This window comes from Notechis scutatus, chromosome 1, assembly GCF_049901735.1.
Source record: "Notechis scutatus isolate UNSWTSFEM ecotype Mainland chromosome 1, rNotScu1.2, whole genome shotgun sequence".
In the NCBI taxonomy this organism is placed as follows: Eukaryota; Metazoa; Chordata; class Lepidosauria; order Squamata; family Elapidae; genus Notechis; species Notechis scutatus.
Genome location: NC_142009.1, coordinates 229,582,031 through 229,609,859, shown reverse-complemented (window position 1 = coordinate 229,609,859; position 27,829 = coordinate 229,582,031). Strand labels below are relative to the sequence as shown.

Sequence of the window (27,829 nt, the reverse complement as noted above, 5' to 3'; positions counted from 1 at the left end):
CCAAAAATGTTTTGAACTCAGCGGACAAGAAAAAGCCTCTTTCTTAGCCCAGGGAACAGTAGTGAAGCTGCTATAAAGTCTTGAAAATACTATTAAATGGAGACTCAGAGATGGGTGTCTTTCTGTCTATGGATCCCAAATGGGAGCTGGTGAATTCTGAAGTTTCAATTTAATTCTGAGTCAGGAAAAACCAGATTCTTCAATTACGGTAAATTATCAGAATTTGCCTTTGATTTGAGTAAATTATTGACTAGACTCACTACAATAGATCTCAGCAGCAAACAAGCAAAGGCCATAATTGGATTCTTTTTCTAGTTTGTTCCTCTTAAAATAAGATAACCTTTATTGTCCCTTTTTTGTGTAAACATACTAGCGCACATTAAAAAAATGAAACTCTCATGCCCTCTCTCAAAAGAAATACACACACACACACACATACATACGCAATACATATACACACTCACCCTTACATGCACATACATATATATATATGCTCTATATCTATCTATCTATCTATCTATCTATCTATCTATCTATCTATCTATCTATCTATCATCTATCTATCCATCCATCCACATATATATATATACACACACGCATATGTATATATACATGCACATACATATATATTTATCAAAAATAAAATGCAGTTTTAATTTTAATGTTTAAATCAAGAATAAAATAAGCCCAAGTCCATGGTTTGCAGGATACATTAAACTACAGCCAAAACAAAGTAAGTTTAGTGTGATATGTGATCCAACTCCCATGTACATGTGCTCAAAAATTGATTGAAAGCACATCTGTTAATGTGGGGTTTGTTTGTTTTGTTTTCTTAGTTAAAAGTTGATTTTGTCTGTTTAAAATCATATTCCTGTACAATGTAATTATATTAAATAATCAAGAAAGATTTGGCAATGTAGTTCAATGGGCATAACCCTCACCCCCCAGGATAACAGGGCATAAAAATGCCAGGCTTGTAAATGGAGTATTTAGTACTTTATTGTAGAGAAGGAATGTAGATCAAGGGTGGAAGCTTAAGGCACCAGCCTTAAGATCTAGATTTATGTGATTATTTTATTGTTAAAATAGAGTTGGGGAGGGGGGGTTCCTCTCTAGACAACTGTAAGTAATTGTGTCTGATAATGTATATTTTTCTATACAGTCCTTTGCAAATCTGTATTTGGTGTCTTGGTCTGATTGGCTGGGACACAGTGGTCAATGTTTTGGAGTATTTTAATTTAAAAAAAAAATCGATTTCTACTGCTTTGGTTCATTTTTTTCATGGATCACTTTTTTCCATGACAGAATGCAGTTAAAATGGTGGCTTTTTCTTAAAATGGTAAGTCAGGCAGTCTTCAACTGCTAAGAGACATCCTGCCTAAACACTGGCATATAACCAGAGACTGAGAATCTTGTTCTCTCAAACAATGCATTAATAATGAGATTTTTAGATTGATGTACCATCACAGAATCATAACTCAATAACTGGCAAATCAAAATACTGTTTATTAGATGGTGATCATTAGAAATCATCCATGGGATTGCTAAGCAAGGGGAAATACTGCCACTTGTGTGATCCCAATTCAGAGAACCAATTCTTATTACACTTGTTGTTTTCCAGGATTAAAATACAGTAAGAATCAACAACACAATTAAAGATGAGCAGCACGAAGACTTTTCCTACAGCATGTGCAACATTTCTTAGAGGAAGCCAAATAAACTATGGTATGTATTTCCCCTTCAGCTTATGAATTTAACAAATTGGATTTGTTGAAGCTCCAAATTGTCCCTTGTGTCTTCCCCCACTTTAAATGCAGAACAAAACACCACGATTGGCATGGAGTCACAGTATCCTCCAGAGGCCTTTATTTTTTTTAAATATGAAGACTGCTAGCTATTCAGCCTTGAATAAGTTTCTTGGTTTTCCCAGTCTTTCCCCAAAGAACAGCAATACACCACAACTCTGCCCTCCTATCCCAGGAACACACCTTATTGCCATTGTTATACATGGCCACAAGGCAGTGGAGGTGATACATGTGACCACATTTGAACAGTTTGCCCACCAATTCTGGCTTGACGACTGGCTGAGGTCCTTTATAGCCTGAGGGAACAGAGAGGCGTTCCATGCAGATGGTACAGTCCTAAAGAGAAGCAGGAAATTGTTAGGTGAGAAAGCATCAGAATCCTTGGTCTGCAGCTGTGTTTCTCAACCTCGATAACTTGAAGAATGTGTGGACTATGCAACTCCCAGAATTCTCCACTCATCTTCAAGCTGCCAAGGTTGGGAAATACTGGATTAAGTTTAGATTAAGTTACACAGGTGTGAGTCTTATTGATCTCCTTGGAAATAGATACATGTCGTGCCGCTGTTGGAGTCTGACTCGGAGGGAGACATGGAACAGCTGATAGGGAGTGGGAGTGTGGCTCCGGTGGCTGTGGAGGAAACTGAGGAAGAGCACAGGCTGGATGGGCATTCAGAGGAAGACCCAGGCCCATCCCCTCTTCATCCTAGGGCATGCAGGGAGGAGCGGATAAGGGAGAACCGTGAGTGGCGTGGTCTATAGGGGAGGAAGGGGCCCTGATCCCCTTCATGGGCTGCAGCTGGGGAGGACTGGTTAAAAGGACAAACTGCGCATGGCAAAGTTGCTGGAAGCAAAGCGTGCATTCTTATCAGAGCTTATCTGTGTTTTGGCTTCCTCCGAACTGTGGTTGCTGCATTATCTGATAGAAATCTGCAGTTAATCATCCTTGCCTGCCGTAGTAATTCCTTCAGAGTGATGTGTTGGGTTTTTTATTTCAAATTAACTTTACTTTGGGTGCGGACTGCATTTACTCCCTCTGTAAACTGTTTTCTTTAAGAGTTTGATATCCAGCAGATGATAATTGGACACTGAGGCCAAGTTGGAGGCATTAAAGGGACTTTCTTCTATTTTTGTGACTTGGTTATTTTTATGTCACACCCCAAGTCATCACAATACATCTAAAAGAAGTTCATCTGCCACTGCCATCCCCAACATTAAAATGAGAGGAAGCTACATGTGGAAGTGAGGATATTGAATTGACCATCTAAGTCAGCATTATCTGCCTCATCTGCAGTGGTTCTACTCCTCTCCGTCTCACCAAAATTCCTCAAGACACTTTGGCCTTCCCTGCATCTTCACTGTAAACCAAGGGCAAAACGGGAAGGGTGTGTGTGTGTGTTGTATTTTGTTAACCAAACTTAATGGCAGTGTTATGTGTGAACACAGTTAATGATGGGTTCACATCACATACTAAACAAAGACCAAATTCATTGCACTTAAGTTAGTGCAATATAAGTTTAGCCACTTTGGTATTCTGGGGAGACATCCACCAAAGAGATAAGCTACTCAGCAATATATAGTTAACCAGCATACTGCACCACTAATAGTTACAGTTTAATTTTTCCCCCTGAAATCTGCATACTAAGCATATTGCTCTGCATCAATAACTATTTTGCTACACTTGGCTTCCCTACACTTGCAGAAATAGATGCCCTATATAGAGAGAACCAGACATACCTCATCTGGAGGATGGCGTACCTTCTGCAGGTATTTTTTCAAAACTTCCTCTGTAGTTTTACCTAGACATCAAAACAAGAGGAGCAAACTGACTTATCTCTTTCCTGATAGCCATCAAGAAAATGGAAGACAGGGCAGGAAATGGAAAGCAGGGAGGAAGGTGCTTTGTTACAAGTTTTAAAAGAATTACAAAAGAGAGAGAGACAGAGACAGAGCCGGAGACAGAGAAGGAGGGAGGGAGGGAGCAAGTGCCATTCCGCAGCTTTGTGGAGCTTGGTTTTCTCCCCAAGCCTTTGGTTTTACATACAGGTAGGCCTTGACTTACGATCACATTAATCCAAAATTTCTGCTGTTAAACGAGTTAAGTGATTTTTGGCCCATTTTATGACTTTTCTTGTCACAGTTGTTAACTGAATCACTGCAGTTAAGTTAATAACATGGTCATTAAGCGGTTTTGGCTTCCCCAATGACTTTGCTTCTCAGAAAGTGGCAGAAGACACTGGGACACTGCAGCAGTCGTAAATACTAGCCAGTTCCCAAGCGACCAAATTTTGATCACATGATCCATGTGGATGCTGTAACAGTCATAAGTGTGAAACATGATCACAAGTCACTTTTTTCAGTGCCGTTGTCACTTCGAACGGTCACTAAATGAATGATTGTAAGTTGAAGACTATCTGTACTGCATCAATTCAGGTGTTACTAAGTCAGATAGTTTGTGAAACATGGCCACAGTCTGCCTAGACATTCAATCAACTAGTATTTCTGAGTGGCAAACCAAAATCAGAAGCTATGGCAGTGTTGTGTGTGAACACAGTTAATGGTGGGTTCATATCACATACTAAACAAAGACCAAATTCATTGCACTTAAGCTTAGCGCAATATAAATTTAGCCACTTTGGTATTCTGGGGAAACATCCACCAAAGAGATAAGCTACACAGCTGTATGTTGAAGTACTGCATGTTGCACACCACCTTATTCTAACTATGATACCAGGCAATCTTCTTCTTATTACCTTTATTGTCAGAGTACAACAGTACACATGTTGTACTCTGTTCTTCCGTGTCAAAAGCACTTCGGTGCACTACACCCATTTGGAGGCTCCTTTCGTGTCCCATGAAGTTGCTCGCTGAAGGAGCACCCATTTATCTACTTGTGGTCACCCACTTTCAGCTGGAGCTGGAGCATGTGATGGGAACTCATCCTGCCCTGCAATGGGTCTTGAACACAAGCCTGCTGATTGTCAGCCCAGTTTCCTAACCTTGTGAGCCTCCATGCTCCTATACTATGCAATGTCCTCATTAATGTATGTTAACTGAAGCTGCGTCCCTATGTAAACCTGCATGATACATAGAGGCAGGCTAAGTAGAAAGAAAATAAAAACAGTGATAAAACTTTTGCTGTGGGCTTCTTAACCTTAAGCTTCCCAGTATTCTAACCTAGCTACAGCTCTTTTGCTATTAGCAGCCATAGCGGCAGGGTACAGAAAGAATGTGCTTGTTTTAATCTTAAATAGGCTAACAATCAGGTCTACACCTCTAAAAAATTAAGAAACAAGAAGAAGAATGGAGGTTAAATCATCATACCAACTTGCTCAAACTCCACAGTGAGTCAAAAATTACACCCCACCCATGTATGGGAGAGCCAGTTTGTCTCTCCTTCTGATGTTGCAATATTCTTGAATGTGCCTCCAGATGAAAGGTGGCTGCAAACCAAAGTCAGGCTAAGCAGTTTCAATCCTGACTCCTTTACATGATGGCCCTCATCCTTCTAGCCTCCCTGCTGTTTTCAGGAGTATAATTCTATGAAGGAATGTATAATACCCATAACCTTTGTGTGCAGCTGCACGGATGAGTGACTAAACTCTGCACTGAGGAGATAGCAAAACTTAAAGAAGAATCTCTACTCGGTGCCCTGGGGAAAACGTGCCTTTGTCTTCAATAGATAAACAAAGACAACAGATTCATCTGACAAAAAAACCTAAACCTTATCCTATCTTAAGAACAGGAAATATCTTGGGGCAGAGAACAGACAATGGAATCTTGTAGAACAGGGACATGTTATGTTTTTGCTCACTTTTCGATTTTTTCCCCCCTGGATATGAGGGGCAACTCACAGATGGCACTGCATCACTTAATTAGTCAAGGCACAATTTCTCACTTTTTACATTATTCTCTAGCATCGGTGAAGAATTCTAACCCAACCAAGGTTATTTTGCAGGAGTGAACAACTTAAAAGTTTCAAGAGTTGCCTCAAACCTCTCTCTGGCCTTCAAAGCACTCTCCAACCACAGCAGCTGAATACTGCTCTGCTATTTGAGGCAAAAATAATGTTCATGGGATGAAGCAGAAGCCCAAAATAGCCTTAGCAGTTAAAAACCAAAGAAAAACCCCAAAATTTGGGAAAAGGACCAGAAAAATGTGGTTTCAACTATATGTGCCACATCTCTCCACTTGCTTTATATCAGTCTACCCCTCCCCCCATCCTAAGCTCTTCTCCTACAAAGTATTATATGGACAACAGCTACTGAAAGGTTGCCCTCACCCTAGCTTTACAATATTAATTGTACAACATTACCCCTCTAAAAGGTGAGACACTGTACCATTGGCTTCATTATTTTGCTATCAAATGTGATCTGTGATCAAAGGTGGAACTTGAGGTTGCGCAATATCTACACATTACCCACCTCTAATGACCCTTATCCCTGATGTTCGCAATTCTCTAGATACTTGATGAGACAACCGTACTCTGTATGTGCTCCCTTTGAGAAAGGTGGAAGGAAAGCAAAGAACAGAATGGCCAGCAGCAAAGTGGTGAGAATCAATTACAGCAGTGATGGGTGCAGTGTTGGAAGATCTGAAGGGCCGAGATGGCTACAGATTGTCCTGAAGAAGGCCTGGCTATGTCATTGCGCAGGGTGGATAAGGAAGGCGCTCACTCAACTGACAGCAGAGTTGCAGTGCACAACTTAAGCATTAGCTCTTTATTGTGAAAGGAGCATGGTGAGTGCATCTGCCCTTGTGGCCTTTTAACAAGGCTGGTCGGCAAACTTGTGCGCTCACTCTAATGACAGTGATTCTGTGTTCTTTACACAGACACACAAGGGACCACAGGCTTCTAACACCTCTTTTACCCCATTGTCACCTGGAAGTAAGGCTTACTATTTGTCAAGCAGATGTGGCGCACCTTGGAGAAAGGTCAATTTAAAAAGGAAAAGCCGCATACCAGAGAGAGTGTGCAATACATCATGCTCACTACGGCTGGCTGGGAAAGCATGAGCCAGAGGAGTACAAATCATCTGCTGTGTTAGGTAATGCAGAAGAGCATTTTGGAAGAACACTGGTTGGATATCTGCCACTGTCCAACCATCACCGGATACAGAAACCCATGTGGATGGGATCGCAAAATGGAAGCGGGGAGGGGGGCAGCGCAGGAGAACAAAACGTGTTGGAACAATGCCTGAGTGATAGTTACAAGAAACCAGAAGAGAAGAGAAGGAGGAAAGGTCCATAGACCGAGCCCTCCAAAGACAGGAATATACCATCACCCTCCAGAAGCAGCCAGCCAAAAACAATAGAGAATCAGAACACCTGATCTCCCTCAGCCAAAAGCCATAAGCAGCCAGGGACACACACCGGGGCAGAAAAGGAAGGTGCAGGTGTTGACCCAGCAAGCTTAACCTGTTTTGTTGTTGTTGTTCTTTTTCCCCCCCAAGGTAAAGCTGGCGCCTCAAACTACTGTATCTTTCAGCTTCTAACTTCAAGTCAGCACAAAATCTGGTTTGGTATGATGTCTGAATAAGTTACAATGCACATTCTTTCTCTTTATGAGTTTGTATATTTTGGACACCTGCCCCTTCCAGTTATTCTAATGAGGTGAGGCAATAGGAAGAAAGAGAGAAGCTCAGGTTCTTACCTTTCTTGGTCTGCTTTTTGGTAGTCTTACGGCAGGTATTGGAGATGCCAGGGATGGATTTAATGTCACTCTTGCTGACTGGAGGCGGGTGCAGAACCAGTTTTGGAGGTCGAGTCAGACAGACAGGGAGCCCTGCAGCACTCATAAGTATCCCTGTGATTCCTGGCAGGAGAAAGGAGGGTCCAAGCATTTGTAAACAGCCTCTTCCTTTGCTTTATTTCTGTCTTACACTTATGGGTTAGCTAGAATCTTGTTTCATCCATGAGGCTATTTTACCCATTTATCGCAGGGTGGCTCTTTGCCAGTTCCAATTTTTATAATGCTTTAAACTAAAGGAAACCAGAGAGATTAAACAATCTCATGACAATGTCATATCCTCTTCAAATGTTGGCTAAAATGCCATGCTGGCCTCAGGGTTTGGGAAGCTAACTTATTTGGAAGGCATTAACTTTGAGGTTTTTTTTAAAATCCAAACTTCTAAAACATGCATAACCATTATCAATATTTATTAACATTCACAACAATGATACGTTTGAGCCTAAGCACATAGTTAAAATGAGTATGTTTTTCTCTTTTAAAGTTGCACTCCCTCCCTATGGCAGGTGTACACTAGTTTTCCCAAAACTTCTACCTTTTAGATGTGCTGCGCTGTATGTCTCTATCTATCCCCAAGCAACAAGGGCACTGAACATCCCATCTTGTAGATCATCACCATCACCTTCCTTTTTCTGTTCCTCACCACAACTCGCATCTTCATTCATGCACTTGCTCCATATCCCTCTTCCACTTCTTGAAGGAATAGAAAGAATTGGTTCCTTTCCCCACTTCCATCAGTGTATCTTGGAAAAACCCTGCAGAAGTCAGGGTTTCAAAATATCTTCCCACTTAAGGACCCCTTAGTTAGGTCAATCAAGAGCTATATGTATTTTATTTTTTCTATATGTACACTGAGAGCATATGCACCAAAGACAAATTCCTTGTGTGTCCAATTACACTTGGCCAAGAAAGAATTCTATTCTGTTCTGTTCTGTTCTGTGCTCTGCTCTGCTCTGCTCTGCTCTGCTCTGCTCTGCTCTGCTCTGCTCTGCTCTGCTCTATTCTATTCTATTCTATTCTATTCTATTCTATTCTATTCTATTCTATTCTATTCTATTCTATTCTTAATGGTAGCTCTGGTTCCATAGGATTTTTGGTCCCCTTACCTGCTAGAGCAGGATTGACTGGGCTTGAGCCATTGAGGTTTTTAACAGGAACTGTAGGGACTCTATGAGAGAATAAAACACAAGTTATTAGAGATGGCTAGAAAATGAATCTGCATTTCCGTAAAAGCTGGAGACTCTGAGAATTAAGCACACATGGAAAGAGACTGTGAACAGGTGTCAAAGCAAACCTTGGATTCTCTGAAGGATGGAGGTGGAACACTATGAGAACAAAGAGGAATCCACTGTACCTTCTGTACACGCTACACAGAGGGTGGAGAGAAGTTTCCACCTATTCATTGATCCCTGGATGTTTTCTTTAATATCCTAAAAGGTACCAGGGCCTAGACAATCTAGCCTGGCAGGTTACATCTCTGCCTTTGGTTGCTAGCAGCCTAAGGCACAAACATTGTCCCTAGAGCCTAGTTGAGCTAGGAGACCCAGTCTGAGAAAGGCAAGCAAGGCAAATGGATCTTGAAAGGAGGGTAGGTAACAGTCAATAGCCTGTTAATAGGCAATAGGAAAATCAGTGATAAGCACATTACTCCTTAAAGATGGTTAGATGTATAGTGATCACCTTATTCCAGTCATGATCATCAGTCTACCCAAAGGAATTACAGGATGAGTTTTAGGGACTGTCTGGCCATGGGAACAATAGGAAACAATTTTTTTTTAAAATAAAATAATTTCAGGATATTTTCTTCCTCCTATTCTTAATCTCAGAGCTGAATTTCTCTAAGATCTATAACTTCTGCCTGAAGTTAGGATGATATTATGTTACTAAGACATCCAGGTGCCCACCCAGAAATTTATACCAATTTGCCCGTGAAGAGCTTTTTCATGCATTTCATAGACTCATTCACTACTCTGGTGCGACTCTCCAATGCCCAAATTCTGCCCATGCACTGATAATCAGATTGGCATTGACCGAATCTGTGAACACTGGAATTGGCTGTCATCAGGCATGAACATGGCCACCAAATCTGATGGTTTTAAAAGGGAACTAGACAAATGCATGAAAGACTGAGCTCTCAACTGCAATTCACTGTGATGGCAATCTGAACCACAAATGGCATACATCAAACCTCGGCTTCTAGAGAATGACAGGAAAGCTGTTGCTCTCCTATTCATTCTTGTTAGTTTCCTGAATCAAAATTGTTGGTCAGTGTTGGACTCAAAATGCTTGAGCTGATCCACCAAGATTTTTACCTAATGTTGAATATACTCTGAGAATGCGAGGAGTAGCGGACAACCATGTTGACATGTACAAATGGATACAGATGGAAGTATGCATAGAATGGCTTTCAAAAAAAAGTTTTGTGTTTTGAACATGAACAAGATTCATGGTGGAAAAAAATTATGTAACATAAAATAGGACCACATTATGAAAAATACAGGTAGTCCTTGACTTACAGCTGTTCATTTATTCACCGTTCAAAGTTACAACAGCACTGAAAAATGTGACTTAAGGCCATTTTTTCACACAACCTTTGTAGCAGCCCCATGTTCATCTGATCAAATTCAGATGCTTGGCAACTGGTTCATATTTATGACTGTTGCTGTATCCCAGGAGTCACGGGATCCCCTTTTGTGACCTTCTGACAAGCAAAGTCAATGGGAAAGCCAGATTCACTTAACCTCCATGTTACTAACTTATCAACTGCAGTGGTTCCCTTAACAACTGTGGCGAGAAAGGTTGCAAAACGGGGCACAACTCACTTAACAAATGTCTTACTTAACAACAGAAATGTTAGGCTCAATTGTGGTTTTAATATCATAGTTCCACAAAACCTTTAGAAAAGGTTTCTTCGTCTTTGTATCATGCAGATAAATTTCTACAAACTTCTACAATTTGGTCAATGTGTTTTGGGAAAAAAACATTCTTAGATCGTGTCCACAACCTTTGGGGATCCTGTTTGCTCACAGCACCACATAAACGTTCCTGCAAAATCAAACTTTACTCTCATGGCACATAATTTAACTATAAATTATGTGCATCAATAATCTGGACTAAGTCTGCCGGCTTTGCAAGACCAGCAGAAACCAACCCAATCCATAGAAGCCTGCATGACACTGGATTGCTCCAAGGTTCCTCTGACAAAACTTGACATCTGCTTTGGAACACAAGAAAGTGTCACATTCCAGACACAAGTTCCTGCTTTCAAAAGTGAACAATCTTGAATTTACTCCTGAGACAGAAGTGCAGCAATTATCAAGGCCTCTGGAATAGGCATAGATGGGAGATATATGAGACAGAAAGGGCTGAGATATAGACAAAGTGGGGCACCTTTTAAACTGGACAATGGTTGCTGTAGTTACAGATCAAGGAGCTAGCTGGAGACAGAGAATCCTCTAATCTGAAGAGAGAGGCATGTCCCGCCCTCCCCATTCGCCTGCCTTCTCCTCATTCAGCTCTTGAAACCTTGGTTGTGTCTCCCAGTTATTCACAGGGCCTTTTGTTCTGGGGAAGCATCGCCTTGGCCCCTTCTCCCTTCCTCTCTTCCATGGGAAAGTCTTTGAAAGGGTCATGGGCAGAGGGGGGGAGCAACCAGCAACAGACGGCTGATGGCAAAATCATACAAAAGAGAAGGAACACGCTAATTAGATGTCCAAGAAAGAGTGTTTTGGTCAAGGGAGGCCTAGCAGGAGGAGGATGCTGAGGATGGGGTAACTTCCAGATTGGGCAGCAGCCTGAAAAAAAAATTGTATGGGCCTTTTGATAGGAGCCCACTCCAGAGCTGAAGAGTAAAGAAGAAGAAGAATGTTTCACTTCCTCATTAACATTCAAAAGGGGCTTTTAGGCTTCCCCGTTTTATGGTTCAAAGGGTCTGTGGGATTTGATGAACAGAGGAAGGGGCACTGATGGGGAGCGTCAGTCAATGTCAGTCCCAGGTTTTCCTTAGGAATTTTCTATCCTGCTGGTATTTGGGCCGAGATATATTTACAAATAGCTGACTTCTATTTAACCGTCAAGTTTGTTGTTTCTTCAGAGCTTCTCAGTATATCCTACTTTTGTAATAAGTTGTGTCTCACACAACATACAGCTAGGGTTTCTTCAGTAAGCAAAAATCAGAAGCCACTTTTGTTTCTATTCCCAAAGCACCTGACATATCATTCTTCAAAATTCTGCAATGTAGTCTTCAAGCAGAATCCCTCCATGGGCTCCTCTTCATAAACCCTGACAAAACTGAACCACACTTTATAATCTACGCAGTATGTTTCCTATGTTCAGATATTTAACTTGACTCAGAATCTGTCTGCATTACCTCCCTCAACACTCTCTCCAAATTTATTGCATTACATACCGTGTTTCTCCAACAATACGGCCTCCACCAATAGGAAGGCCCAGCATGATTTCTACGCATGAGGTGAAATTAAGCCCCGCCCCCCAAATTTAGGCCTATTCAAACCATGCTTTTCCCCGCCATTTCTCACATCATTTGTTAGAACTACACGAGGTGAAGAGAAATGGGCGGGGGAAGAGCGGGGGGAATGGGGAGAAAACTTGCCTTTAGGAGTGCCCTGCAGGTAGCCTAGGCTAGAATACCCCGATAGCCGATAGAAGCTCCCTGAAGGCGGAGTCCCCAGCCGCTTCAGGGCGTGGCGTGGCTACCCATGTCCCCTCGCCTTTAGGGCAATCTCTTTCGGGTGATGGAAGCTCCCCAAATGCAGTCACCAGCTACTTCAATCGGCCGGTAGAAGCGGCCTCGCAGCGAGGGGAGTGTGTGTGTGTGCCACGCCTCGCCCCGAAGTGGCTGGGGACTCTGCCTTCAAGGGAGCTTCGATCGGCCGGTAGAAGCGGCCTCGGGGCGAGCGCACACACACACTCCCCTTGCTGTGAGGCTGCTTCTATCGGCAGATGAAAGCTCCCTTGAAGGCAGAGTCCCCATCCACTTCAGGGCAAGGCGTGGCTGCCCATGTCCCCTCACCTTTAGGCCGTCTCTTTCAGGCAATGGAAACTCCCCAAATGCAGTCACCAGCCACTTCGATCGGCCGGTAGAAGCGGCCTCGGGGCGCACACGCACACACACACACACACACACACTCCTCACCAGGAGGCTGCTTCTATCAGCAGACGAAAGCTCCCTTGAAGGCAGAGTCCCCAGCTGCTTCAGGGCGTGGTGTGGCTACCCGTGTGCCCTCACCTTTAGGGCAGTCTCTTTCGGGCGATGGAAGCTTCCCAAGTGCAGTCACCAGCCACTTGATCGGCGGTAGAAGTGGCCTCGGGCGAGCGCACACACACACACACTCCTTCGCCGCGAGGCCGCTTCTATCAGCAGACGAAAGCTCCCTTGAAGGCAGAGTCCCCAGCCGCTCGGGCGAGGCGTGGCACACACACACACCCACTGCTGCGAGGCCGCTTCACCGCCGATCAAAGTGGCTGGTGACTGCATTTGGGAGTTTCCATTGCCCGAAAGAGACTGCCTAAAGACGAGGAGACACGGGCAGCCACGCCGCCCAAGCGGCTGGGGAGTCTGCCTTCAAGGGAGCGTCTGCCGATAGAAGCAGCCTCGCAGCGAGAGGAGTGTGTGTGTGTGTGCGTCGCCCGAGGCCGCTTCACCGCCGATCAAGTGGCTGGTGACTGCATTGGGGAGCTTCCATCACCCGAAAGAGACTGCCTAAAGGTGAGGGGACACGGGCAGCCACACCACGCCCTGAAGCAGCTGGGGACTCTGCCTTCTAGGAGCTTTCATCGGCCGATAGAAGCAGCCTCGCGGCGAGGTACGTGCGTATGGGCCCCTCTAGGTGAGGGAGGAAATTAAGTCACCCCCAAAAAGACGGCCTACCCGTTTTTTCAGGGGTCAAAAAAAAATAAGGCCCGGACTTATTTTGTGAGAAACATGGTATTACCTGCATACTTCTATAGCCACTCTAATCTATTAAATCAAGGGAGCATTGAATTGGGAAAGGTCCATCTGCAATATTCCAGGAACAGAGGTGACCTACTCATGGTCTAAATATGGATAATGGAAAAACAATATTGGGCACACACTGCATGCCTCCATGTGAGTAGGAAGAGGGATGCCAACATGTAGTATTAGGAGTGGTAAACAAGCACTTAAAGCAGTTGCGTTTCAAAAAAATTTTACCATTGGTTCGGTGGGCGTAGCTTTGTGGGTGTGCTTTGCACGCATGCGCACACTTTTTGTGTGCACGCATGCCAAACACACACTTTGTGCAGAGACTTCCCAACTCACCTCCTGCAATCCTGCACTCTCCCTGTCGCTTCTGCTTGCCACGCAAAGCAGCTGCGCTTCAAAAGCAGGACATAAAGATTAGTATGGGAGCCTGGCCCAACAGCAGAACATTGGAGAGAAACGGTTCGGTCTCTGCTGCTCATCGCCACTACCGGCTCGGTTACCACCACTGAGTTAAAGGCAGTTTGGTGCAATGGTTAAGACACCAGCTGGAGCATGAGTCTGTGAGTTCTAATGGTGCCTTAAGCACGAAGCTAACTGAATGATCTTGGGCTAGTCGTTCTTTCTCAGCCCTAGGAAGCAGACAATGGCAAACCACTTGCAAAAGTCTTGCTAGGAAAACTGCAGGGAAAAGTCTGGGCTGTTGCCAGGAATCAACACTGACTTGAAGGCCTAAGTAATAACAAAAAAGAGCGCTTACCCTGAGGCGATGAGCACACGGGACTGTGCGATGGCCAGGCGCTGCAGATTGGTTCGGTTCAATGTATTAAGGCTGGTGTGTGTCACTTTGCCGTTGGCATTAGGAGGACTGGCAGGGGAGTTGCTTGTGGTGAGGGCAGGTGTGCTAACTGCCTGCCTTCGGCTCACTTGGGACGCGAGGGTCTTCAGAGAGCTACGCATGGTGGCTGTTCCATCTTGTGGTTTGTGAACCGATGCCGCCGTGGGGATTTTGGCGCTGCCAGAAAGGGAGACCGCTTTACGTGGCAGTGGAGGCTGAGGCTGCTGGCTAGCTGCCGCTCCCATTCCTCCATTGCTCCCAGCTGCCACTGTTGCCTTTATGCTCATGACAAGAAGGCATTGTGGACAAGTACAAGCAGGAGCAGGAGGCACATTGGCTGCACCAGGGCTTGCCGGCCACGACTGAGATTTGGGCAAGGTGCCTGTGACCAGTGGGTAGACCATGTCAAGGCGGCGACGGACCCGGCGCTTGCGTTGGGTCTGGCGGTTGATCTGCCCCATCGTGCTGAAGTCAATGATGTAGCAGAACCCAATGGAAGTGAGATCAATCCAAGGGTGCTGCTTCTCATAGGCATGTTGGATGGTAATGCCCACCTCCATGTCGTAGGGGGTCCAGGTGCCGTTGTCGTTCTCCCACTCCCATACCACACCCTTGCCTGGGGCTGAGGAGGGGTCATAATAGCTGCGCCGCACTGGGCGGATGGTCCCTGCAAAGGAAGAAATGGGAAAGTAATGTTTAAAAAAAAGGCAACATTACTTCAAGCATCCTAGAAAATCACGCATAGGAAAGAAGCACCTCAGAGTTTTAGCCAACTAAGAGGGAAAAAATGTGGCACAGTAATAAACATCATGTGCTTTCACATTTATCCCCTAAAGAGGCAACTAAACCAAATGCAATGTTTAAGCTCTGTTTAATCTGCTTCTCACATGACCGCCCAAATGCTATTATTTCCAAGTTTACAAGTTCATCATAGATGTGGAGTTATGCTGAAGATCCGTGCATAAACAGGGAAGGGAACAACAGAATTTCCTGACAAATGAGTTTTGAGGACAAATATCAACACAACTGAACTAGTTTACTGACTCAATTTCCTTTCTGTGCACTCTTTGGCTATGCAAAGGGATAGCCTTTTTTCTCCTCCCTTCCTTTGACCTCCATGATCTGGCTGACCATAAGACCACATAACTATGATTGAAACATTTGAAATTGTGTGGCTCCCATAATACTGAAAACACATGCTATCTGGATACAAGTTAGCTAAGAATATAAGTTACCACTTATTATTATTTGGATCTTCCCCACAGAACATGTGGCATTAATGCTAAGATTGAGGTGTGGAAGGAAAGAGAGATTTGACGAAAGGTCTCTCTCTCCCTGAAATCCTTCCTACAGAAGTGAGGGGATGTTGCAGGATCCAATCTGAGTCGGTCACCAGGAACAGAGGTTTAGTCTTCCGAGCTTTCGGACTCGTGCTGGAGCCCAACCTCAGGGAACTTCTCTCTCACCAGAATGTAAGAGAATGCCTCTATTGGGGTCACAGAACCCAGATTGAATGCATGCTGTCTCCACACTTTTACTTCGCCATATATGTGTCATACACAAGTCTCTCTGAGTGGTAATCTTATAGACAACGATCTCTCATCCCTTGATTGGCAATCTCTATTCACTGGATGCAATACTGTTGAAGACCATTACAACATATTTTTACTTGAAGTCAAAAGAGTCATCAAACTATATGTACCAACAACAACTCCCAAAACAAAACAAAAAAGCAGATTACCCATAACAATAAGGAAACTTCAATCCAAAAAGAGATCACTCTGGCGGAAAAACAAATCTGGTCACGTTGCCAATTTCAAAAGCCGATACAAAAATTTATGCCACCAGATAAAGACCGAATGCACCAATTATCACATTAAACAAGAGGAAAACCTTCTAAGCACCAATTCCACCCGTGCTTTTTACAATTTTGTAAACAACAAACTAAAAGACTCAAGGTCCATCCCACCCTTGATAGGACCTGATGGTAAAGACTGCAACGACAACACCATTAAAGCCAACATCTTTAACACATTCTTTGGCTCAGCAATTTGTAAACAGCAATGGATCATGCCCAGTATTTCCTAGCTGTACCACAGATAACAACAATGATCTAATACATATCGATTTTACAGAAGACAATGTTGAAAAAGCACTACGCAATCTAAAACCATCTCTATCTATTGGACCGGATGGAATATGTGCCTACTTCTTAAAAAAGCTATCCACTGCCATAGCCAAACCTCTAAGCATAATCTTTGAAAAATCTTTCAGGACCAGCTCCTTGCCTAACCTATGGTCACAAGCCACAGTCATCCCCATCTTCAAAAAGGGAGACCCAAGCCTAGTTGAAAATTACAGACCAATCTCCTTATGCTGCGTCACCTGTAAAGTCATGGAATCAATTATTAACCAATCCATCATCCTCCACTTAGAGACAAACAACCTACTCTCCAATAAACAATTTGGTTTCAGAAAAAAACTATCCTGTAATCTGCAACTCTTACACTGCAAAAACATATGGACGACACAACTCGATCAGGGCAAAGCAATAGACGCAATCTACATAGACTTCTGTAAAGCCTTTGATTCAGTGGTACACGACAAACTACTCCTAAAAAATAAAATCCTATGGTATCTCTGGACAACTGCATAACTGGATAGAAGCATTCCTGGCAAACAGACAACAAATGGTCAAAATTGGGAGCGTCCTATCAAATTCTGTACCTGTCAATAGTGGTGTCCCCCAAGGCAGTGTTCTAGGACCAACTCTCTTCATACTCTACATAAATGACCTCTGTGATCATATTAAGAGCAATTGCGTTCTTTTCGCTGATGATGTAAAGCTGTTCAATACCACAGACAATACTGCTACCCTACAAAAAGATCTTGACTATGTATCAGAATGGTCAAACAAATGGCAACTTCAAATCTCAACAAATAAATGCTCTGTCTTACATATTGGCAAAAAAAATCAGAAAATAAAATACAAGCTGAATAGTCAAGATCTTGTTGATGACCCAAGCTCTGTAAAGGACCTTGGAATACTCACCTCTAATGATCTAAGTGCTAGAGCCCACTGCAACTACATAGCCAAAAAGGCATTAAGAGTTGTTAACCTAATCCTACGTAGCTTTTTCTCTGGTAATATCACACTACTAACCAGAGCGTACAAAACATTTGCTAGACCAATACTCGAATACAGTTCATCAGTCTGGAACCCACATTACGTATCTGATATTAGCACAATTGAGAAAGTCCAGAAATATTTCACAAGAAGAGTTCTCCACTCCTCTACTCGTTGTAGAATACCTTATGCCATCAGACTTGAAATTCTAGAACTAGAAAACCTTGAATTATGCCGTCTTCGGTCTGATTTAAGCATGGTATATAAAATCATACATTGCAATGTCCTACCTGTCAATGAATACTTCAGCTTCAACCATAACAACACAAGAGCACACAATAGATACAAACTCAAAGTTAACCGCACCAAACTTGATTGCAGGAAATACGACTTCAGCAATAGAGTGGTCAATGTCTGGAATACTCTACCCGACTCTGTAGGTTCTTCCCCAAACCCCAAAAACTTTAACCTTAGACTGTCTACTATTGACCTCACCCCTTTCCTAAGAGGTCTGTAGGGGGCGTGCATAAGTGCACCAACATGCCTACCGTCCCTGTCCTATTGTTTCTCTTATTCTTCTTTTATTTTTCTTATATGTACCCATTTCATGTATTCACAACTATGTATACACTTATACTTATTATCTTGTAAACAATTGGCAAATCAAATAAATCAAATAAATAAATAATTGCTCCCTCTCTTCTCTGCACCACATTTTTAGGAGGAACTAAACAGATGGTTTTCATCTTCCTGTCACTTATTATTTGCTGTTTTGCTGGCCCTTGCCCCTGCGACCCTCTGCCTCTCAATCCTCATGTCCTCTGTGTCTGCTCTCAATGACTGCTCATGCTACAGAGCACTCGGGACCCTTTGAAAGTTAAAGAGGGGTGATCCATGTTCAGTTCTCAGTGTTTCAGTCTTTCAAATGAATAATCTGACCCCCTCCCCTTAGGAACTGCTGAAATAATAACAAAGCATTGGAGGAGGAGAAAAAAAAATAAACATTGGCAGAAAAATAAGGAAATTTATCTCCTGTTCCACCTATGAACCTTTTGCTAAATACAGTTTATTCCTCTTGGATAAAAATCACCTGGAGTGTCAAGTAAATAACTATTATTAGATAAATAGCATTATACTGTTAATGCGAACTACTCACAATCTCAGCATCAACCCTGGGCGGTGGTGTTTATATAACCGAGGGCCCCATCAGATGATCAGAGCCGGGATAATATAGAGATCACACCCAGTGGCAAATATTTATACAAGCCATAGGGGATAACCTCTGCACTGAAGTTCCAGGCTGGAATTAACCCTTGGTCTCCCAAAATTATTTTGCCAGTAGCAAAGACTGGCAGAAAATTGGTTGCTTGGAGAAAATGTGCACCCTTGATGTCTTCCAGACAACTGTAATGGTTTTTTAAAGCTTTATTTCAAAAACTCTAGCTTGCCATTCCTCTCTCCCTAAAGGTTGGTTCAGAAGAATAGAGAACTGCAATAGATTAATTACCATAAATAGTAGCAATGAAATCCCTGACTATTATAGTAACAGATATATCTCAGGAGGTTGCAAATTCATTTTATAGTTCAATAATTATACCCTGTAGTCCCCAGATAAGACAGAGGCAGCCTTCTGAAAATGCTAACCTATTTCATCCAGAAAACTAGCTAATGAGAATTCTAGTATTTTATCTATGCCTGTAGAGTCAGTTAATAGGTTTAAGGATAATCTGATTATTATGGTTCTGAAATCATAATCCACAGCCCTTATATGTGAGAGGTTAGGTTTCCCTTAGTGGCTGTTTTGCTTAGTAACCGAGTTGACAATCCCAACTGTGGTCACTAAACAAGAATTACCCATCTCTCTCTCTCTCTGCCTCAGATCTGTCAATGTGCCTGCCTGTCTGCCTACCTACCTACCTATCTCTATCCACCAACCTACCTATCCCTCCTCCCCTTTCAGATCTATCCATCTATCTTACACAGCTACATATGCAGGATCTTGTGACATTGAACCATGAATACGTAATAAAAATTTGCCACCCAAAAGGCAACAGTCACAGATCTGAAAGTGGTAGGGTTTGTTTTTGTTTTTTTTTTAATTACAGAAGAACCCAAATAAATTCATCAATGATACTGGAATTGCACATATACAAGAGAACGTTACTAAACAGAATTAGAATCTTTAAGCATTAGGTGAGCATTAAGAACAACACTGCAGCAAAATTCAGTGAAGAAAATGAATTATAATCTTGATATTTATAAGAGTCTGCCTAAAAAAAGTTGGAAAGAGGGGAGGGGGAGAACAGGCTCGATCTAAACACAGAAATGGAAATCGCTCTTCAAGCGGCATTGGAGAAAACCGGTAGATGCAAAACTTCAGAAGAATTTGCAGGTTGGGTTCAGAGGAAAGATTTGAATCATGGACCAATTAATGTATAAATATACCAGAATCTGCTATCAACTGCTGACCTGGTGTGATGGAAGCTGGTGTGGTTTGTGTTGAAGAAAGAAGGGGAGGAAGATAAAGCCAAGTTGCTTAATGTTCCCCCTGCTTGGCAGGAATTCTTGTTACCCCTCTAATTCCAGAATTATCAAGGATTTTTTAACCCAGTCACTGAGGAATTTAGCAAATCAAAAGAAAACAAAGTTGTAATTTTGGAGATTGTCTATCTATATTTGGGGGATCATCCATGAAGTGTCAGAGACAAAAAAGAAAACAAGGGATCTGCTTTTTCTTTTTCCTTCCTGGGTTGAAAAGAGGAGGAGGAAAATTCCTTAGCACAAAGCTAGTACAGGTAGTCCTCAACTTACAACCACAACTGAGCCCAAAATTTATGTTGTTAAGTGAGAAATTTGTTAAGTGAGTTTTTTCCATTTTATGACTTTTCTTGTTACATTTGTTAAGTGAATACCTGCAGTTCTTAAATTTGTAACACGGTTGTTAAGCGAATCTGGTTTCCACACTGACTTTGCTTGTCAGAAGGGCGCAAAATGGGATCACATGACTCCAGGATGCTGTAATCATCATAAATATGAGTCAGTTGTCAAGCATCCAAATGTAACTCACATGACCGTAGGGATGTGGCAATGGTCATAAGTGTGAAAAATGGCCATAAGTCACTTTTTTCAGTGCCGTTGTAACTTTGTATAGTCACTAAATGAACTGTTGTAAGTTGAGGACTACCTGTAATCATTTTTAGGGGGAGGGGGGAAAGAAACTTTAGCAGTACCATTGAGCAAGAGACTATTCAAGTCACATATAATACAATGTTTCAGGCTATCTCAGAAGAATTCAACAAACACAACAAGTTTTTAACAAACTACAACTGTTAGGGAATAAGACACTTGTAAATCTATCTCACGTGTAATTTGTTCCTGCATAACTGCCCTGTCTTTCCCTCCCCCTCCCCTATTTCATCCCAATTTAAATTCTAATCACTTTAGCTATTCCGTTGCATCCAGTGAAGTAATCTCCAGCTCCCGTGACATGCTTTTCCTCCTAAATTTGAGGGCACTATGGACTTTTCTTCTATATCCCTCAATGGCTATTCTACACAAATTGACATGATTTTATTTGGCAACATCAATACAGCATGACAAACTTGAATACTGGCATTACAGACTATTCCAATCAGTCAAGGTTTAGCCTATTTCTTTTAAATTCAACATCAAGAAAATAAGTACTGTGTATAAATCGTGGTTGCTTATAAATATACTATAAAGTACTGTATAATTTATCCTTCCCTTAAACAGGAAGGTTGGAGTTGACATAGAGCTTCCTTGGGGATTACTTGGACAATTTTGCATGCAATAATAGTAAAAAGAAGATGCATTAAAAGACCAAAGCTGAAATGGAGCTCCTATTTTCTACTTCAGGCTATCTTTACCAAAGTATGTAGAAACTTCCAAACACCATTCCCTTCTCTGTCAATTCTCTGCTGCATCTAACCCCATGGTATTAGAGTATCTGAAGTTCCTTCTGAAATTAAGCATGTCTCCTGGGTGGAATTCCAACAGGGAAGAGGGGTAGAATATAAAATAATATATGCATACACATATACATTAAAAACCTCCCCAAGCTGGACTACAAATTCTCCAAGAGTTCAGCTTGGGTAGAACAGAAACTAGAAGGGACGTGATTTATGAGGGAGAATCAGCAAGTGATGAATTGGTTAATCAGTCTTTCATCTCATCCATAAATTCATCTTCCAAATTGGGCTGCTCTATGTAATTTAAACAAACACAGGTTAGGAACACACATTTATTAGAATAACACATCAGTTGTTTCCACATTTACCCTGAGAAGCAAAAACTGGCTCTCCCTGCTCTCATCATGGGACTGGAAATATTTTGACAACCACGTTTGATTGGCAGCTGTTTTGCTGTCTCATCTTCTCAATCCCGATCCAAGGAAGAAAAACTAAGCCAACAGTGATGTAGCTAACAGCTGCCAAGATATTGCTTATTTTGACAATCATTTAACCTGGGATAGTCTATTGGGGTAACTCTTTGGAGTATAGTACATTTCTTGCCAAAATAACAAATACGAGAGGCTCTTGCTGCAAAGAACAAGAGCAAAAGAGCAAGGTTAAACAAAATTCTTTCTGAAGCTAGTTTTACCTTCATGAGGTGCTAAGAAATGCCAAAGAAAAGGCATTTCTTCAATGTCTTAAATAAACCAAGCAGGGCAGGGGAAGGTTTGTTTGTTTTTTTGTAAATTTTATTTGAGTTTTCACAAAGAGAAAAAAAAATACAAATAAAACATCTTTTTTGAAAGCAGCATAATCCCGGGTTACATTTCTTCGTACAGACACAAATTCAGGTTCATGCTCATTTTTATATTCTATTCCATCTTATTACTATTTTACATTTTCTGCATAGCTTCTCCCCTCTTTTAATTTTCTCAATTTTATTTTAATTATCTCATCTCATCTCAATTCAAATCATTGTATTTATATTTTTTGTCTGTCCTGTTTCAATTATTATCTTTTCTCATTAAACAAAATTTCTCCTGTAGTTACTGATTGGAGTATGACGCCTTTATATCTTTTCCCTAAAGTTGTAACATTCAATATAATATATAACTTCAATTCGGATTCTGCTTGGTACATTCTTAAAATACACACTGTATTCTTAAAAAAAGAAAAAAAAATTATAAATGTATATAATTAAAACAACATTCCATTCCAATTCAATTCTATCATTAATATTAATATTCATTAAAGTCTTAACATCTTTAACATTACTTTTCAATTAAATATCATACTTCTATGGGAACAATTATAAGCTTTCCATAGTTAATCCCCGCCCCTCTTCACTTATATTTTATAAAACATTAACTAATTAAAATGTTCCCGTTCCTTCCTAATTCAATTTTCTCATTTATTTTATTTCACTTATTTTATTCACAAACATTTCACTAAATTACACTATTTTATCCCTCATTTTAATCATATGTTGTTTCCAATTTTCTATAGTTATTTCTATTACTAATATAACAATACAATCTTATGTACCTTTACAGAATCCCTTTTTCAGTTAGATTTTCACCCATTATCTCTAAATAGGTCCTGTTTCTCTATATCTTGCTCCGATCCTTTATAACTTCTTTTTCTTTCCTTCTTCCCTCTCTTCTTCTCTCTCCCCTTTTTACCCCCTTGTCTCTCTACCTCTATTTCTCTCTTCTGTATTCCCCTTTTCTGTTGTTTTCCAGTATTATACTTATTTTTCAAATTATTTTTCTTTTCTTTGGTTGTTTTTTTAAGTCTTAAATTCTCCATTCTCTTTCCCCCCTTTCCTTTTTCTCCCCCACATAGAATTACTTGTTCATTAAAGATGGCTTCTTCTTTGTCAGGGGAAGTTTTAAGATCACCATAAGTCCTCAATTATATGCAATTATTGCAACTGATCTCTTTGTTGTTGTAACAGTGCTTCCTTTGCCTCAGTTCACTCAGTTTCAATGTTCTAAGATCTCTGAAGAAAAGCAAACAGGCAGAAGGAGAGAATTCTAATGGTCTCATGTTTATACCGTATAATGATTTACTTTATAAAGAGTATAATCCACCTTATTCCTAAGAGATCAGGTTTCTGGAAGGTCTTTAAACCTGTAGTTAAAAAGATGGTTTATTTACATGACAAAACAAGGGATTGTGGAGCTCCACCAATATAAGTGATGTATTCTGGTGGCAATGTTAAGACATTAATTAAATGACAAGTCTTGCTTCACCAAATGCCCATCAGACTAGATACTTTCTTTCTCATCCAGCTCTTTTTTTAGCACCAAAGTCAAGCTGGAAAGGACTGCCTGGATATGGGAAATTGGAAAGGGGGAGTGGGAGTGATGTTCCACTGTGCAATTACAAAAACTGTTTTGTGTTTGACACCAGCCCCTCCTTCAACATAAATTTAATAACCTCCTCCTGCATTCTACTTCTCATCCCAGTGAACACAGATATGGGTATCTCACATTCTCTTTCTGCAAGGTTCAACAGAAGCTAAACCTGACTATTTGACCATCACCCCTCAACGTCCCAAACTATTCTTCAATATTTTGAAGACTGCCCATGATGGCGAGTCTATGGCACGCCTGCCGGAAGTGGCACACAGAGCCACTTCTGCCGGCACATGAGCAGAAGAGCCCCACTGTGCACGCGCATGTGCTGCCCGCCCACCAGCTGATTGTTGGGTATCTGTCATGCATATGCAAGAGGCGGGGGCTTTTCACAAAAGACACATGCACATGCGCAGAGATGCGTGTGGCACATGGGGGGGTCGCACAGGCATGCACAGAGGTGCACAGGGTATTGCTTGCACAGAGATGCGCAGCGAGTGGTGTGGGGGGGGGGAGGCGCATTGCCTTCTGGGTGCTGGTGCGCTATTTTCGGCACGGGAGATGAAAAAGGTTAGCCACCACTGATTTATGTGGAAGTACAAATGATGTATACTCAGAGTTTCTCAAGAAATAAGGCATTCCCTTATTTGGGCAAACAAAATTAAATGTAAAATTTTCAGACAATATGTACTTGCATGTGTAAAGGACAGTAAGAGACAAAACTGAAATGTAATTTCAGGGGGTGTGATGAGGTGAAGACAGTTTATGAATCTTGACTTTTAATTTCTGGTCTTCATAATTTAAGTGGTAGTTAAAACTGTGGTACTGACCAAGGACACAAGCGATTGTGCAGAAGTCTCATTAACTTTGATACAAGACATATGTAACTGACAGCTGTTGATAACTGAGATTATGTGAAGAATGCAAACTATTGGCATCTTTTAGATGTATATTCAATTCAGTTAACTTTGTTTATAACTGCAGTTCCAGAAAAATAAATATTCTGATCAGGGGCATTCTCTGCAAAAGAAATATTCTAAACAGAGAATGGCTATTTACTGAAGCACATTTTCACTAGAAAATATGATAGGCGATTCTTGCTTATATAGTTAGAATGAACAGTAAGTTGGCAAATTCCCCAGAAAAGAGTTATTCAGAGAAGAGCACCAGGAAATAATTGGCTTGTGTACATTATGACCTATGTTTACCAATGCCTTAACTGGAACCAAGAAGAGGGGGAAATAAATCAATTAAAAGGTCAACATCTCTGCTGTAAAACATTTAACCGCTGACTACTTAGCATTGAAAAATGTTATGCCTAAATTATATTTTCCCCCTTCTTGGTTGTTAAAGTAGTATTGATTTTCACTGCAAAAAGATTCACACACATACTCACAAATATTCCATGAAGACTGATCCACAGGCTTCATGCTTCAAGCTAGCAACTACACTGATGAGCTGGATAACAAGGACACTATTGCAACAACACACTCACTTCTTCTTTCTTGTTCCTGCAGAACCTGTTCCTGCAAAACCAACACCCCTGGTTCCCCTTACGTAAAAGACTGTACCTCCATAGCTTCAAGTACACAAACAAGCAAAAATGATGACTGCCTTTGTCCATTCAAGTATATGCGAAGGTCACTTTAGCTAAAACCAGGTTGACAGCATTAAAAGAGAAGTGTGGAGTAGGGCAGTGTCAGACTATGCTAACCAACAGATGTGCCTGCTTCATCAGACTTAGAAACACAATGTCATATACTTGTAATCTCTGCAATGAAGGAAGGAATTGACGTCCTAAATACTCCTAGTGGACTAGCAACAGAGAGAAAATGATCCGACCTGTAAAATCATCATGTACTGGGCAATCTAGAAAACTGGGTTTCTAAATTGAAAGAAAGGTGTCTCTTATTTAAGTGATTCTTGCTATATAGCTGGGAAATTGTGACAGATTTGTAGCCTTAAAGCTACAAATCCACCTATATTGTAATATTAGGAAGTACTGTACTGAGTGGAAAACACTGTGCCTAGCAACTTGTGTTCTAAATTGGATGCAATTTAACCAGCCACAAAAGACATCTTAGTTTACCCTGATTATTTTGCAGCTTTGTGTATTCATGTACATTTTCTCTGAGCTAATACGTGTATGCATATCTCAAGGCAGGGTGATTTAGACAGCTGTTCATGACTTCAGCTTATTAAATTACTCAGATCCAAAGCTTTGATCAGACATGAATGCCTCTTGACTTCTCAAGCAGTCAGTATCTAGCTGTTTAAAGGTTGGTGGGAAGGGGACTGACATCCCCAGTCTTAAATTACCTGCCTTCCAAGATGATAATACGAGGCTAAAAAGGATACAGAATGAATTTCACAGCAAAACATATTTAAAACCAATTCTTACAATGAGAAGAATTTAATTAAAATGTCAAGCAATATCAACATTTGACATTTCCAAACTTAGCCATAAGCAACACAAATACTAAATGATTATCAGAGGTGTAACTTCACAGAAAAGTAGATCTGTTGATCAATGTTAATTTGAGTCCTATTTTGTTAAAAACAGAAAGATAGGTTTCAGAAATTACATTGATGCTAAGATTAATGGAACCCCACTAATACCAGGAACAATTGCCTGTTGCAGATAACTGAAGAGCATGAATTAGCAGTGATCAAAAAATAGGGAAAGGCTAAATCTGGAAATTTAATTTATTTATTTAGATCTGAATTACGTGAAATGTTTTATATCATAGCAATGTGCAAAACACAACTCAAAAGAACAAGGCTCTTGTGATTAGTCCTTATTCTATGAAAAAAATCTTGAAAAATATACTGTTAAGAAGGCTGAAATACAAAGTAATATATGGATCTATAGATTTAATTTTGTCCAATCCAACATTTCTTCATAACAACACTTAAGAGGTAAGTTGGGCTGAAGAGAATGACTGGCCCGAAGTCACCCAGCCAGCTTCTGTGACCAAAGATCAACAGAACTCCAGGGCTCCCATTTCTGTCTAGCTCCTTAACTATTACTGCAAATTGGCTCTCAATGTAGGCAATCAGTTTTCTACTAATTAACACTTGGATATTTCTAACTCTACCCCATTTCTAATCTCTGGGGGGGAAAACTTTCTTTCATTAGGTTTAACTAAATAAAATCCCATCAAAAATGTTCCTGGGAAATTAGGTAGGAAGGCTGATTTTTAAGAAACAGGCATTACAATGGGAAAACCTACTGCAAGCCAAGCCACTATACAGACCCTATAATTGATTATAATCCATCACAAGGATGAAACCAGCAGAATTGGGGATGGAAGAAAAGGGCGTAGGACTCTCTGCATCTCCCCCCGTCCGTCCGGCTTCATCCATCAGCTGTGGGAAAATCCTCCCTCCCTGCCTAACTCTGAGACAGGCCATCAACCATTCAAGAAGGAAAAAGAAAAGGGACAATAGCTATTGAGACCCTGCCAGGGTCATGGCCTCTTTACCGTCAGAACTCCTTAATGACCCCAAACAACAACATTCATAGCAACTGGGGAGAGAGAGGAGGGAAGTTGCCCAGAACAATAGTTCATTCAACAAGGCAACTTGGATGTAAGGAGTCTTCAGCCCATCTTCCCCAAGGTGGCCTCACAGCATTCTAGCTTTAAAAGGCCCCAGGAGATCCTTTCTGTTAAGATTTGCTGATATCCTCAGGAACTGGACTTCATCCCGATTAGGATCTAGCCCAGGGGTGTCCAACCTTGGCAACTTTGGCAACTGGCTGAGGAATTCTGGGAGTTGAAGTCCACAAGTCTTAAAGTTGCCAAGGTTGGACACCCCTGATCTAGCCTATGCTATATTCACATACACCCATTAGAAGTGGAGTAATTATGTATGTGAATTATGTAGGCATTACAATGGGAAAACCTACTGTTTCATGCCTGTTATCACTGAAAGGGGTTTAAGGAAGGAGGGGGGAAACTTCAATTAAGGGTACATTTCTCACAGAATTTAGTTTAGGCAAATGTCATCAGACTGCCT

General features: G+C 41.4%; 1 protein-coding gene across 2 annotated transcripts in view; it reads right to left on the bottom strand.

Moving 5' to 3' along the window:
- Positions 1-27,829, bottom strand: part of DTX4 (deltex E3 ubiquitin ligase 4) — a 44,523-nt gene that overhangs the window by 4,815 nt on the left and 11,879 nt on the right. The window contains exons 1-6 of one of the 2 annotated variants that reach the window (XM_026683773.2): positions 18,635-18,710; positions 14,274-15,018; positions 8,658-8,719; positions 7,456-7,617; positions 3,540-3,601; positions 1,989-2,141 (exon numbers count right to left, since the gene is read on the bottom strand). In XM_026683773.2, the coding sequence (XP_026539558.2) occupies positions 1,989-2,141; positions 3,540-3,601; positions 7,456-7,617; positions 8,658-8,719; positions 14,274-14,911 (1,077 nt within the window). In that variant the 5' untranslated portion in view covers positions 14,912-15,018; positions 18,635-18,710. Of the gene's footprint in view, positions 1-1,988; positions 2,142-3,539; positions 3,602-7,455; positions 7,618-8,657; positions 8,720-14,273; positions 15,019-18,634; positions 18,711-27,829 lie in introns of those variants that run through there. The other variant, XM_026683772.2, reaches the window with a different exon arrangement.